This window comes from Pipra filicauda, unplaced genomic scaffold (assembly GCF_003945595.2).
Source record: "Pipra filicauda isolate LSUMZ 115617 unplaced genomic scaffold, ASM394559v2 scaffold4_size7858003_pilon, whole genome shotgun sequence".
Taxonomy (NCBI): Eukaryota; Metazoa; Chordata; class Aves; order Passeriformes; family Pipridae; genus Pipra; species Pipra filicauda.
The window spans coordinates 2,674,159-2,690,629 of NW_024104643.1; the positions used below are offsets into that span (position 1 = coordinate 2,674,159).

Consider the following 16,471-nt stretch of genomic DNA (forward strand, 5'->3'; position numbering starts at 1 on the left):
CTGCCAGATGGTGCATTGAAATAACATTTTATGTTTCTTTAAGCATGTTTTTAGACTAAGTTGAGATTTATCACTGCATTTCAGTTTCAGTACACATAAACGGTGAGATTTGCTGCAAAATCAGACTGAGAACTTAATCTCCTTGTCTAAGCAGATCTTGCAGAAGGAATTTTGTGCTCAGTGAGAATGCCCTTGAACAAAGAAAGAACTGGGCAATTCTACTCTCGGTGATTCATCTAAGCTTCCACCAGAAGACACCAGGTATGCAAGTCCTATTTAAGCAAGCTACTTACATTCAAAGCAAGCAGATTTGATAAGAGGTTGCCTTAAGAAGAAAATACTTCCACTGATCTCCGCATTAAGATCACTAAGTCTTTGCCAGGCATTTGAAAACTACCCCAGCTTGCATTCAGTGCTTGTGGAATCAAAGTGCATGCAGTCACTGTTGCTAGAAGCAGGAAAAGTAGAAGAGAAATCCTTGTCTGGAGAAAGTTCAACATGGGGAAGGAGAAATGCAGGCAATAGGTAACTGCAGAGATATAAGGCCATTTTTTGCTTTCTTACAAATCTGAGTTGAAGAGATACTAACAGATCAGTGTCATGATGAAAACAGAATTGTGCTGTTGACACTTAACCTTGATCCTACAGAAATACGAAAAGGTTCAGTAGTTTTCCTTATCAATGTGTTTCACTGTTATCTATGCTGAATCTCATGTCTCACAATAGATGGGATGAAGAAACACTAAAAATAAGAGAAGTCTAATTCCAAGCCTGCACTCTCAACAGACAAGCTGCTAAGCTACTTAATTGGGAAGGTCTTACATAGTCAATACCCACTAAGCAAGACACTGAGATCTTGTATCATGAGAGCAGACAACTTATATTCTATCTCTGTAGTACCAAGCTTAATAGCCAACATTTTAAATGAAATTATCCACTGCATATAGTGGGGAAATAGTGAAGACTTGGGGAAAGATATGATAGGTTTAAACAAAAAAAAAACCAAAACCACAACAGAGTAATTTTATTCTAAGGAAAAAAAATGAACTAGTGTCTTGCAAAGAAACAGTGAGAGAGAGCACAATATAGTGAATTACATAAACCAAAATAAACAAGATCCCCTAAAGACAGAGGAACTTAGGTTTGTAAGAACTGCATCAGGTGAAAGGAATTTTAGATACAGTTAAACACATCGAGAGTCACATGCACTCTAGTAAACAGCAGGAAGAAAATGCCATGCTGTCTGTCACAGTGGCAGAGATGCATCAAGAAGGGACAAGAGCTCTGACATACTGTCAAGGAAAAAGGACAAATTAGACACATTAGATTTAAAGACATTCAGTTGTCTTAAAAAAGAGAAATCAAGACTTTTAAGAATGCAAATAATTTTTGTTTAACTTAAAGTGTAATACATACTTCACCAGATCTATCCTGTTGTTGATTGCAGCCCAGTGGAGAAGTGTTACGTTTTCTTTGTCTGGTTGTCGTACATCATATCCAGCTTCCACCAACTCTCTACATCGTTCATATATTCCATACCTTCAAGAATAAAATAACATTTGTCAAAGCTCTCACCTTAGATAAAAATGTATTCGTCAAACATCACACTTTTGATCACAACACAAAATTTTCAACAGAAGAGAAAGGAAGAAGAAAATTTACTTTCTGTTTCTATTTGATTACAAATCTCTTGCAACAAGAAGCTTCCACTGAAGTTACATTAATCAATTCAAGATTTTACAAAAAACTTGTGTCCCTAGCAAATTCCACTGCAGAGCAAGGCAAAATATCTATCAATACTATACCAAATTTAGATAACTCTTCAGTTCCTGGGAACTCCACTACATGTGTTTCTCTCACCCTGTTTTACTTCCTTTCCAGCTCTTGAAGACCAAAAAAAAGCTTAATCAGCTGATTTCACAGTATCTTCCTAAAATTCAGCAAGTAAGATCATCAAGTCAATTACAAACACGAACCGCTCAAATATTTCCCACTTTTCTTCTCAGACAACAAATAGCGATCTTCCCAATACAAGTTAGTACCATTTTCTCCTTGAGACCACTTCAAAATTCATATTATTATGAAATTTATTCTTTCATTAAAGAGGACTATTAAATGTCATCTACCGTCATTTGAAAAAAAATTCTGCATGCATTTTTAAAGTTGAAACAAATCAGGAAGCATAAACATCACTTAGGCATCTCATGTAGGAGTAACTTCAACATTAAATAATGTTTGTCTTGATGTTTATGCTGTTTTGCCACCTTTTTTTAGTGTCAATAAAAGCAATGCAGAAGAGCAAGTAAACACGACATTTCAATATCTGCACAACCCATAAGGGTTTCTCAAGTCTCAAGGAGAAGACTGACATGGGCGCATGCATTGAAATCAAGGTCAGTGCCTTGTGACATCTGACTTCTGCTAAAGGAGAATTTTAACAGCCTCTCAAAGTTGAAATTTAACTAAGTTTTTCATGTGCTGTTTCTACATTCTACTTTCTGCAGAAGAAACAGCCTTAGACAAGGCCCTTCTGCTCCACTTGATCAGATGCAGAAACCTTTTTCCTGGGGTAGTTGCCATTCTTACTCTTTCTTTCATGCATTTGAATGCAACCTCAATCTGGACAGTGTTCCCATAATGAATCCTCAAATGACTCAATCCAACAAAACTCAAGAGTGCTTTCCAAGTGTGTCAAAGGTTTGAAGCATAAAAACTAGTTGGACATTATTAAAAAAGGAATACTAGACATAACTAGCCTACTTAGATCGCATTGTTTTTAATTTCTTAAGTAAGTTCCTCTGAAATCATGAAAAATGCTGGGAATTGCTGTCATACCTATTATCTTTTTCAAACATTACAGGAAACCAGAACAAAAACTATTGTGTGCAGTACATACCAAGTGGCACCACACCTGTAAAATCTGGTCCCTCAGACTGAGTAAAAAAGCAGCAGTAGGGAATAATCCTGACAGCAAAACTTTGGTTTTAATCAGTTGGGGGTAGTGGAAAGAAGATGTTTGGTTTACGATGACTGAAAAATATGCAACCAGCAAGACAAGACACACACACTCAAACAAACATAATTGCCCAGAAAACTGAGCCAACCTTCAGGCACACTATCTCACAAGTCCCAACCTACATGAGCGACGTAGCCTGATGAGTGTTTGTACAAGTGGCTTAACACTTATGTATCATTCCTGATTTCCCATCCCAGTTGGAAGGGCCACTGAAACAGGTTAAGACTACAAAAGGCAGGTCAGTCAAGAACAAGGAGTAAAAAGAGACAGTAGAAGAGATGGGGAAGTACATACTTCCAAAAGCAGGACAGCAAATTTTGATCTTACTACAGTACAATATCACACTAGCATATTACAGCATCTGAAGGTAGCCTGGAAAGGGATTCATACAGAATGGTAAAACAACCATTTGTTGACAAGCTGTCCTACTCCAGTCAGCTGTTAGGACACTCCTTCCTACTGCAGACAAGCCTGCTGCCTTCATTTAAACTACCAATTGAAGCCATAATGTACGAAATTATTGACTTAAAGTCCTGTTATTAGATTTAACAGTCACCAGCTAAAAAAAAAATTCTACTGCCTGAGGCTGAGTTTACCTGACTCTTATCCTGCTTTAGTAAGTAGAACTACACAAGTAGGAATTATATTAATACAATATTCTAACTTATTGTAAAGATACAAAGAACAGGGATACAACAATGCTAACTTCCTATGAAGTGTAAGAGGCAATCATGTAAAGCTTTCATGCAACAGATTAGGATTTTCATTATGTGTACTTGTTTCAGCTGGGATCAAGTTAATCTTTTTCACAGTGGCTCCTAGGTAGCTGTGTTTAACATTTGTGAGTAAAAGTGTTGATTAATATACCGATATTTTAACTATTGCTGAATGGTACTTGACACATGGTCAAGGTGTTTGCTGTTCCTCATTCTGCCCTGACAGCACAGTGGCTGGAGGTGCACAAGAAGCTGGGAGGGGACACAGCTGGGACAGCTGACCCCAACTGATCAAAGAGATATGCAATATTACACGACAGTGTGCTCAGCAATAAAAGCTGAGGGAAGAAGAGGAGACATTCAGAGTCAAGGTGCTTGTCCTCCCAAGTAACCACTGCATGTTATGGACATGGCCGAACACCCGCCTACCCATGGGAAGTGGTGACTGAATTCCTTGTTTTGCTTTACTTGCATGTGCAGCTTTTGCTTTGTTTATCTCCACTCCTAAGTTCTCACTTTTACCCTTTTGATTGACTCCTTCTTCAGGCTTAGCATCATAGACTTCCCATTCTACCCAGTGGAAGGCAAACTGCAAGTCACAAGTACTTGGTACTACTTGGCCACAGAACAAAACATGAAGTTCTGCAATACATCAGAAGAGCCTTTCCAGGGAAACAAAAGTCTTTCCAAAAGTGATACTGAAAGTGATGTATATAGCAATTTTTCAATTTAAGTCACCATCAGTTTGTCTATTCCTAGCAATTCATTTTGGTATCTTGAACTCAATCATAACTGATTACAAGAAATGTAAAACACAAGGTGTAATTTAATGAATCTTCAATTTATTAAATTGTCACAAGAGGACTCAAGGATCTTGACACACAGAATTGGCCTGGCAAAAAAAAGCCAGGAATTTACAACGATTTGCTCCTCTTCCTGGAAACAGCAGGCTCTCAACAATTAAATAAAACCCTGAACCTGCAGCAGTTATGGTTTCTTGAGCTCTGTCCTAGAAACGCAGCATTCTTCTCTCACATACAACTACAGTCTTCTTCCATCAATTTGCTGAAGCTGATTTCACCTTGTCTTTTTCCAAAGCTTCATGATGCACTGTTAGGTTACAAAATGACAAAGTCACCCATTTCAGACACTCAGCATAATTGTGCTCGTAATGTTGTTATAAAGGGCTCTATGCCCTTCAAGAGGCATGGAGGGAAAGATTCAAATCCTCACAAGACATGATGTATTAATCTAACAAATATTTCAGCATCTGAAATGCTGAATATTTCAGCATTCTAGAGGGTGACGCTGTAAACATCGATATGGAGCATAATTAAAGCGTATTTTTGAGCTTGTCTTGAAAGAAATAGGACTAGTCCTTGCACGGCAAAAATACCACTGTGGTAGCTCATTTTGCTATCACAGTCTGAGCTATTTCAGTAACTAACCTGCAACATTTTGTCATCACACGTTAAAGATATTCTGACCTTAATACTTTGAAAAACAGTAGTACCCTATTGCCTTTTGTAATTTTAAATACATAATCCATTTTTTAATCTTTTGTCTACAAACACATAGACACTTCCAGCTTTGCTGCATGATTAACATGAAATTTGGTCAGAATAATAGGAAGGAATACCTCTACAGTGAGCACATCACCATGCCAACAAAGAGTAGGTAAGCCAGGAGCTCACTCCCTCATCTTATCATTGTAACTCACATCAAAGCTGTTTTAACTGGAAGTGCAATTAACAGAAAAATGATCTTTTTTATCTTTTGAAATCTCATTCCCATGAATGATGGTTGTTAAATACTAAAAAAGCCTTTAACACATTCGCAAGGTTTTTTGTGTTAAACAGTAAGACATTTTTGTTTTCAACAGAAAAGGTATAACTCAAGAGCTACTTAAAGAACCATTAACAGCACTGTTGAAAGATGAGAAATTTGGCTTTTAAATATGTTCCAAAGCCTTAAATTGTCTGGAGAGTTGTGGCTATATTACTAATGTGGTTAAAAAAGTTCCACCTTTCCACATGAACTTTAGGTACATTTCACTTTCAGCAATATAATCAAACCCCATGGGCACAAATGACCAGGAATAATGGATGTGTACCTATGTCATAGTCTGCCCACTCTCCCCTGTAAGCAGCTGAAAGAAGTCAGAAGTAATCATTCCTTTGGCTAACTCTTACCAATTTGGATTATTCCAAATATATCTTTTTTTTAATCAGTTACCCTATGACTGATGAGCAATAGTGATGAAAAAAGCTATTCTCAAATATATCCAATAATTTCTTTCCTTGGCAAGATTCAGCATATTTCGTATTTTATGCTGCACTATTTCACAACGCACACAACTTCATTTTGAATGAAATTATCTCAGTGAATAAAACTAATAGAAAAGTTAATCTTGCAATAATGAAACTGTAACACTTGAGAACAAGGAATCAATCTTCCAGATGTCACAAAAGCACTTGTTAATATCACTAATGTTTAATATCCATGTTCATAATGGTATCATAATTCATTATTTAACATACTTTCAGAATTTGCTCAAGCTCACTACAAGCCAAAGGCTTCACTCTCAACTGAACTGAAGAATACAATGCAATGATTAGTACGTCTCAGATTTTGTTCTCCTACTGATAACCTATCATATACTTCTGTACCTGTGAACATTAGCTACTGCTCCTCAGTTTCATGGCTTTAAAGATTTAAAACAAAACAGAAGCAGCAACTTTAAGTTGTTAACACAGTATCCTTTCCAAGACATCATATTAAAAGTTAATGACTCCCGCCTAGGATGACAGAGGGCTACTGCTGCCAAACGAGATAGAAATAAACATATCCAACATATCATCATTAAATTTCACTTCTAAATCACTTATGATTTTTTTTCCTCTTTTGTGACAAGACTCCTTTCCCTTGGAGCTCCAGCAAGAACACTGATTATCACAGAGGAATAAAACCAAAGGTAAGCATGGATGATTTTTTCATTGCTCCTTTGAAAACAGTTTTTCAAATGCAGATGAGTGGCCTGCTTCTGCTTTCAGAAACACAGTGAAACTTTCTGTGAATGAAACAATTTTGCTATAACCAAATACAAGATGCCAAAAAAATTACACACATATTCTAACATCTGCAAGATGAAGAGCTGAGACACTACTACTTTTAAAGCTACCTAGATGCTCTTGGACATGTTTATAACAAAGCCAGTGGAAAGTGTTCCTCATATTCATAGGTACTAAAACCAAACACTATGATTTTTACTCCAGCAAATGTTTCTGCAAAATAAAAACAGAGAGAGACTATTTTTTATATCAAGCATGCCTAGGGCCCCAGAGAGAGAACTTCTTCCAGTGGGAGAACCCACGAGGAGCATCATGGGGAAAAAATACTGATAAGCTGTTTTCAATGAGAAAATTAGCTGAACCACTGTTTTCTATATAGTCTTAATGTGATTGTAAGAGGCTATTAGATTTGTAGCTCTTAGTGTATAAGTATGTTAATTTAATGTGTCCAATCTACAGATTAAGAAGATAAGAGCACCGAAACAGTTCAATCAGATAGGAAACAACACATAAATACTTATGGGAAAACGTGGAGTTTGCAAGGCCTTATTTTTCCTTGCTGGAAAACATAAAATCAAATGCATTATTTTACAAACATTGTTTTATTTCTCTGTAATCTAGCGTCAATAAAAATATCTCAAAATATAATTCTACAGCCAAATAGCATATATAAAACATAAATGAGTTTTAAACGTTCTCATCCCATTTTTTTTCATCATCATCTTGCATAACTAGTTACTTTCATGGGAGAAATTGGACTTGGGGAAAAAAAAAACATCCAAACCAAGAGACTTAAAATGTTTCTTATTGTATTTTGCTATATTTTGATTGAACTTACTGAACTGCTTGGGGGAACTATTCTGGGAGACTGATGAGTGGCCCTTTTTTTACAAAAGCTTTTTATGGCATCATTACATTAACACTGAACTAAAAAGTAAAGAAAGTCAGCAGATATTTTAATCTGAGTATTGATTTTTGAGGACAAAAGGTAGAGGATAAGATCAGTTATTTTCATACATACATATGGTATGTTATATTTTTATAACTGTAAATACACCGTTTTAGTAGAAAAAGTATACATTTTTAATAACACTGATATAATATATTAGTAGCATTATTTATTTTACTGCAAGCCTTATGATATTTGGTGGGTTTACTTTCTGCCTTAAATTTCAGAGATATTTCCCTTTATAACAGACATTTTATATTAAGTGCCCTTCATAATCTAGCAAATACTTAAAATAAAGGTGAATTCCCCCCTCTAGTCAGGGAAATGCTGCCTGGATACCACAACTTCAAGCTGACAGTCCCCCTTCCCTGTAATATTAACCATTAGGGCTATGATAAGAAACTGCAATGCTCTTTGGTGAGATGTCATCCTCTGTGTAAATCACATCTTATCATGACTGGGAAGGAACAAAAAAGTAACTCAGATCCATTGATTCTTGTTTGAGGAGACCAGAAAAGAACTGTAACAACTCAGCTGAAAGTACAGCCTAAATTTGAGAGTTAATGGGGAGGAAGGTGTTTTAGGTTTTCAAATATGCAGTGAGTATATAAGAATACAAGCAAGTAACATGTAAAATCACTTCTGCTGCCACACTTCCATGCTTTTATAAGAAGCAGCTGGTTTGATACAGTGCCAATATTTTAACTTCTAAAAATCCCCTAATGTGAGTATTATAGGTTGTAGTATTACTGTTAAAGTATTTAGAGCAACAATTGCAGAGTCAGTCAACATCTGTTTCAGGAAGCTAAACTCTTTACAACTCAAAACAAAAAGGGAAGGAAAGTACATACTTCCTAAACCTAAACTGGGCCTATGTCACACGCAGAGCTGCTTCTTTCAATTGGGGGAGGTGTCTTTTAGGAAAAAAAGGAAAGAAAAATTTTCTTTTAAGAAGAAAAAGGCTAATAGCTCTGCAAGATACATAATGGTTTAAGCATTCAAATTAACAATACATTAAAAATAAAAATATTACAAATCTCCATTTCAGCTTATTGCAAAAAAGCAACAGTGGTTTCTGAATGGCAAACAATAACAAACTAAAAAGTAGCATCATGACAACACTCCAGAAAGTCTTGTGAATTAGCATGTTACTACTGTGTAACAAATTTGTGTAATTCATGTACAGTAAGAACACAATTACTAAATTTACACACAGTTTACTCCTACAATCCTTTTTCAGCAATAAACTTGGTGTCATAGCAGCACTGAAAGTGCAGAATCAGAAATAACGAAGCAAGTTACAGAGACACATTCTTCCTACCCTATAAATCAATTAAACCATTATATTTGCATATAAATGTTACCTACTTACCTCTTAATCATCACCTACAGAAAATAAACATTAGTCCAACAGGAAGAAAACGTCCCGCTCTCTTCCAACAATCTGTCCTACAACCATCTATATTTACAATTTACCATAATTCCTCCCATACATTTTCATACAACACTCATAAATTTGTCGTAACAGTAATCACTTCTGAAATTTTCCACTCTTGTATTGACAAATACAGTTTACCTTCCACTTTACACAAATAATACGATCCATTTTACTGTTTCTAACTAATACAGACACAGACAAATCTAATGCTCAAAAATAAACTTACTGTGTGGCTTTAACAATGTCCCAAGTGCTGTAATCATCGATGTGGCTTTTCCGTCCAAGAGATTCACTATATCCATGGTTGTAATGGCTTTGAGGTTTTAATTCCTAAAAAAGACAAACTTGCTTTTAGAACACCCAAACCAGCAAGTTTCTCAGAAAAAAAAAAAAAAATTATAAGCAAAACTAAAGCTACCTAAACATGAGGATGGTACATTTCTACACTTTGGAAAGCAGATTGCCACATTCCCCAGTGTAGAACTGAAATACTTTACAGAGAACACAACTTGTAATTGCAGAGTTCTGTCAAATCCTGGACTAAGGTAACTTTATAGAATGTTAACAAAATGTAACAGCAATTTTCTTTGGTTGGTTTTGGGTATGGTTTTTTGTTTTGCTTTACTTTGCTTTTATAAATAAAACATAGCATAGCTAAAAACCTATTTGCTATAAACTGACAAAGTCTCACTCTGTTTCTACAACTAAATGTTGTATTTCAAATAGCATAGTCAAATACCTTCTATAAAAAAGTAACTGGGAATGATTAATAACACTGACTAAAATCTACTGATGCTTTATTGATTCCTCAGTTCCAGCCCAAGCTTCAGAGGTTATCTGTGTATGTTTAACCTACAGGCCTCAGAAATAAATGGCATGACCATGACACGTTCTTCACCAGATACAACTCCTCGCCTTAATTCTATTGATGAAGGGCAACACTTCTAGGTTCAATGTTTCCCTTGTGGAATCTATATTCAAACACTGTATTGATAGATCACTAGGGCAGCAACACACCATTTTTCTCTACAAAATTCCTGCATGTGAAAGCTCTTCAAGCTGAAATTGAATGATGAATTTTATGCAGCTTCTGGACAATTTTCGATTTGTTACACATCCTGTAGCTGATTACCTCTTTGTATTAGCCATGCAACTCAGCATAGCTACACAAAATGTGAAAATGTGCATGAATAAACAAGAAAAGTAGTAAGCTTTCTGGGAATTCTAAAAATGAGTTTCAACTGGTTTCATTAAAATGTATTATTTACTTTCAGTCAGTTTTCCCCAACATATCCTTCCAGGAACAGAATTTTTTTCTTTACTCTAAACGTGGAAACACTTTTAAACACCTTATGAAAGGTGTTTAATTAAACGATTCCAACTTCCTCTTAGTTACTGAAATGAGTGATCAACTTGTTCGTTACTATACTAGACAGATTTTTAATTTTTTTTTTTTAATAAAGATAAATGAGTTAAGACAATGATCACGTAGTGCACCTAACCTTAACAAGGATCCACAGTCACAAATCCCCACCACTACCTCTCCCAAGAGGCGTATGCTGAACTGATACCTTAAGTGACTAAGATATATTAGGGCTAGGGAGACTTCCTATTGCCAAGATGAGCAGGCCTCCCTCTCTCTCACGTTCTCTCAGCTGTGCAGTAATTTCTGCAAAAGGAATTGTTGGTCACAATGAGATGTAAATTCTTAATGTGCCCAGTTGCGGCTAATCAGCCAAAGTGTTTTCTTGCTTCCTGGGAAAACGTTAACCAGCTCTCTGTTGACTGGATGGGAGCTTAAGGTAACTGCTCTCTGACTCTCAATCCAGACATTACTCATCTTGGCTGTACAAATACAATGCCTCCTGGTAGCTGGATGCTGGCAATCAAATCCGTCATTACAAATTTTTATCATTAAAGTTATTTTAAAATAAGTATCTCTACCCTAAAATTATTAAATACATTATCTATGTCTTTTAGACATAGAAGAAGACTTAAGTCCAAAAACCACATTTTAAATATTTCCAGATTTCAACACCCTGAAGTACTTCTTAGGCAGAAGTCTAAAAGCTTTGGATACCACTTATAATCTCAGAGTAAACTATCAAGAAGTTAGTCTAGTTGCAAATCTGAAAACTCTCAGTAATTACTTAAAAACTGAGTAACTTTAGTAGATCACATTTGTAGTGGTTACATACAATATACCTATTTCAGACAGGAGGAAAAAAAATCTAAGTATGAGACATTCTACTGCATTAGGTATATTTTGTAGTACTGAATTTATATAGTAATTTATATAGTTAGAAAAATTATGAAATTTTATACACTAAAAAATCTTTCAAGAAATTCAACCATTTAGGACTTTAAAACTAGAACACAGTAACACTGACAACTAATGCAGCAAAAGTCTTCATTTTGAAGAGATTTATTCTTATGCATGACTTTTCTTCAGAAAAACAAATTTTTCCATTTCACACAGTACCTAAGTGATTGCCAGATTATATCTTTCCTTGACCACAGCATTATTCTGTGTCACTTAATTTTTCTTTCCAAGCCTGAAAAACTAACTAGATGAACCAATTAAGCATTGCCAGCCCAGCAGGAAGGTTGCTCTGTTGCCATCTCTACAGGAGAGACAACCTAAAAATGTAACAGGGCATCTGCCGCCATCCAATTGTCTCCTACAATTCAGAAACACAGCTTCACTTTGGTTTGAAGAACAACAGCTTATCCAAATCTTTTTTTCCCCAGCTACTAGATAGGCCAGAGTGTTATTCCGAGTACAGGATGCTGGAAAAGATACCAGACATCATTACAATTAAAAAAAAAAAAAGAAAGTATAAGAGAAAGCTAAATTCATTATTTTGTCCCACATCATTTCCTCTTTTCAAAAGCAGGATTTAGATATCTCTGTTAACCCATTAATACACCACACAACTGCAGCAGGATTTTATATATCCAATTGTAATCCTCAGACCATGAAAAGCTAAAGGATAAGTAGGCAGAGACCAGAACAAAAAAAATTCACTGTTCTGGAGCATCTTGATGAGGAGACAGTAGTTTGATGTATTTCTTAGCTTTCCACAGCTACTGGGAGGGGGGAAAGTCTCTCTTCTTATCTAATAATTATTAAAAGCAAACTGAGACACTTGGGCTATTTTTCAGTCAGGTATTACTGTACCAGAGAACACTATTTTTCTTAAACTGCATTTTCCTGACCACTTCAAGCATGCAAATCATGTTTCTGTTCCCTTGAGCCTGCACTAGCCAGTCAAGAGAACATTTCCTGGCAGTGTAAATTCATGTCAGCCTACAGTGATCATGAAATCACAGCCTTATGATACTAATGTTTTCATAAAAAGATTTATGGGAATACAACAAAACCTTACATTTTAACTATTAACCATGTACATTCAAAAAAGTGAGAGAGTATATTCCTTACCTCCTCCTACAGCATATCTACTACTTTTCTAATGACTTAAAGCTAATGACAGTACCCTTAACTTGAAAAAATATATCATTTTTAATTTCCTTTTGTACTGATAGTGTCTCTGAAATACTGTTTTTAACAAAATTTGAATGTTTCAGTGTACATTAATGCAAAATAGCTGAAGTGATAAAAAAGTTAGATTTGAGGCAATGGCAGGTAATGCATGACATGACTAAGCAAAAAGCAGTTCTCCTTCTTTCCCTCAGACATACAAGAGCAGCTACAATCCATTTGTTTAATATAAAGACTCACAACAAATGTGAAGTGAACCCGATGTTTCATGATTTACTAAGAGAGTTGAGTTCATATTTTACATTTAAGAATAGTTGAAACAATTCCTAAAATCCTGAAATGTGTATGAACATCACATCCTCCAACATCATACCACAAAATTCTTCTATGCCATAATGTGAACTGTGGAAAAAAGAATTACTTCAGATGTGCCTGAAAAGAAGATGCAAACTCCGCTCATTTTGGAAGTAAATCTTTTAGGACAAATCACAGAAAAGCCTATAAAATCTGAATTCTCATCCAGTACAGTCAGGTCTCTGCAGCCTGGACACAGATTCCCAATCTTACACTAAAAATTTATCACTCAGTATTATCTAAGCAACTTGGCAGTTGCATGTTGGCTCATAGTAGAATGCTGGCTCCTGTAAGTGCCATTACACTGTGTTTAACTCTTACCTGGCATTATAAGTGCCTGGTTGATGACTGTGATCTGCAGAGTAGCTTCTAAGTTATTAAGTCAAAAAGCTGCCAGGAATCAAGAGAAAAGAGAACCTGGATTTTGTGAATCACAGTAGTACTTGACTCACCCCGTGACAGGTGATTTGGATCAAGGCAGTGCAAATAATGCTGTTACACACTACACTTGGCTGACAAGGGAAAAATGAAAGAAGCAAGGCAGCAGCTAAGAACTGCAAATCCTGTGCAGGGCTAGGACACAGTACTATAAATGCAGAAAAGTAGTTTCTTCTAGTTATTCTAGACAGAATTATTTAGAAAGAAATAATCAAATACTAACATTAACAGAATGTAATCCGGGTTTTCACCATTTTAACTGGGCAAGTTACCAGGAACAGGAAATCAACTGATAGCCTCAAGTACGAGACCATTAGAAGACCTACAAGGAGCGAATGCAAACCAGCTATCTGCTCAGGGTGTTATCACTGTGTCTACCAAACACAGCTAGCAAATTCTCTCCTTGAACCTCGAGCTTTTGATTTCACAGTCCGTATCAGTCTTAGGCAATTCTCAGAACACTTTGGTTATTTATGTCTCTGCTTAGAAAGCCTACTAGTTTGATTAAATATTAACTTTGTAGGAAACCAAAACTATTGCATTCAACACTTAAGCTTCCCAAATGTCATGGCTTGTGATATACTTAGTCAACAGAACTCCATCACCAGAATTAGCCATCTTTGCTTTTACAATGGCTATATATACCCACTAATGGAAAAAATGGAAATAATCAGACTTCAAATTACTTCAACCAAACTAGTATAATCTTATGCCTGACATGTATTTGGTCCTATCAGTAAAGTCACTTCCAAATGAAGTGCAAAGCTCTTAGTTATTCAATGAACAGCACCGAAAGCCAAAAGCACATTCCTAAAACTCATAAGAAGTCCTTTTAAAAGAAAAAAAATCCTACAATTGAAACCCATGTTTTATAATACTTATACTAGAGACAAATAAATGTTTTCTGAAGCATCTGTTGTTCAAATGAGAAAAGAGTAAATGTAAACTCTTCTTTGTATCTGCCCAGCCAGCGGTCAAGCTTTGCCCTATGGCTCTGCAGATAGTTGAAAAGAAAGAATCAGAAAAGGAGAGTATCATGATTGTTTCATTTGACTACACTACACTGTTACAAACATTATCAGAAAGGAGAGGAGATTTTCAAATGCCATTATGGAAAGTAATTAATTTGTCTCTAGGACTATAACAGTATATTTAAACCATTAAGTTTGCAAGAAGGACTCAGCAGTAAGACAAGCCAACATTTAAAAAGTGAAAAAGCTAAGCCTAAATATGCAAGGATGTCAACTCAATTACTTAATAAAACTTGTATAGACACCAAAATTCCAAATGCTTGCACGTTATAGGCCACGTAAAAGACATGGCTTAGAACAAAACCACATCAAAGCTTAAGAACTAGCAAATATTTAACATTTCTAACACATTCTTTGGCAAGTTCTCTATTTTTAAACACTTAGCATAGCAATTTAAAGACTGCCATTTAAAAAGCTAAGGATGTTAAACACAATCTCTTTTTATATGCATTGCTACCAAATATAATGGTTTCAACGCAGGCACAACCATCATTGCTGCCATAGCACAGGCAGGCACATCCCTAAGCCAGCAGCAGGCTGCCTGAACAGAGCTGAGTGCCCAGGCACCACACAGCCTGTACTGCCCCAGCAGGATCAACTGCACTGGTGATACACCAGGGGTGAGTTTGCCCAACTTCAGTCATTCTGAATCTGCAGCTAAGCTAGAAAGAAATCACAAGTACGACATTCAGACAGCATCTCTTTCTGGAGTTTAACAGAAAATTAAATCAGACAAAATAGAGATTACTTCCTAGAACCTGCTGGACAGAAGAGAAAGCCCAACGTTATCCTACGCTAACCTAGATTACCTGCCCCCCAGTATTAAAGGAACAGAAATAAACATAAAAAGGTGAAAAATAATGATTTTAGACTTTTAAGTTCTCACCTAAGAGAATGAACCTCCTCTAAATTCATATGCCCTCACAAAAATTTTAGGAAAATACTTAAAATTCTTGAAAATATTGACTTTCTTTAAACATACGATACGACAGATTGATAATACAGTAACGACATGATATTTTGAGCCTAGAATATAAACCACATTCACAAATGGCTTCAACAGTATTCCCAAGTGTTAAAATATTTTTCCTCTTATGATGAAAATATTTATTCCAGGAAAATTCAATTTTTCAATGATCATCCACTGTTAAAAAACACTAACAGTTAATTAAAGGATGAAAAACTAATTGAAACCCAAGCACATTTGTTCTTCACTATTTTGGTCTTTAGTGACAATGGCTCTTCCCCAGCTGAAAGTCAGGAAAACTCAGCAGAAGGTAGCAGAGCAGAGCCTGATTTCACTGATTTACAATAAGCAGGCTGCAAACACTAAATCTCTACTTATTTCATTCTGTTTCAAGGAGACATGTCCAAGCATGACTTGAGCCAAATTAGCGGTTTACCATTACCAGAAGAGAAAGGTCATTTCTCTGCCCACTCTCCCCCACTGCTCTTGGCTCCTGCTCCTGCTGCCTGACTCAAGCCAGGTTTGGTGCTCAGAGCTGTCATCACACTGTGCCCACTCAATTCATTACGGTGAGGGGGCAGGGGGGATCAACAAGAAACAGAAAAAACTCAACCTTTTACTAGGACAGCAAGTTGAATCTGTTTCGCCTGTGAAAACACAGGTTCCAGAGCCACTGACAGAGGGAAAGCAAGCAAACAGAAGGTAGCAGGAACCTTTTGGCAGCTGTTAATTGTTAATTTGACTAAGTAATCATGGAACAACACATTCCAGCTTTTAAATATTCAAGGAAGTCAGGCTGACAGGCTGAAGAAAATTATTCTACTTAGAAATTGCTTGAGTTGGTTGGCTTAGAAGGTTGCAAGAAAGACAGATTTTGCTTATTTATAAGAATCAAATTTGGTTCTCCAATTACTACAAAGGGTCACTTCTAGATGAGCTTCCCACTTTGGTGACTATCCTTTGACAGTGCTGTATTCACTCTTATGCAT

General features: G+C 36.0%; 1 protein-coding gene across 1 annotated transcript in view; it reads right to left on the reverse strand.

Moving 5' to 3' along the window:
• ZDHHC17 (zinc finger DHHC-type palmitoyltransferase 17) overlaps positions 1-16,471 on the reverse strand; it is a 69,075-nt gene that overhangs the window by 41,310 nt on the left and 11,294 nt on the right. The window contains exons 2-3 of the mRNA XM_027747786.2: positions 9,417-9,520; positions 1,417-1,539 (exon numbers count right to left, since the gene is read on the reverse strand). Coding sequence (XP_027603587.1) covers positions 1,417-1,539; positions 9,417-9,520 — 227 coding nt within the window. The remainder of the gene's footprint in view (positions 1-1,416; positions 1,540-9,416; positions 9,521-16,471) is intronic.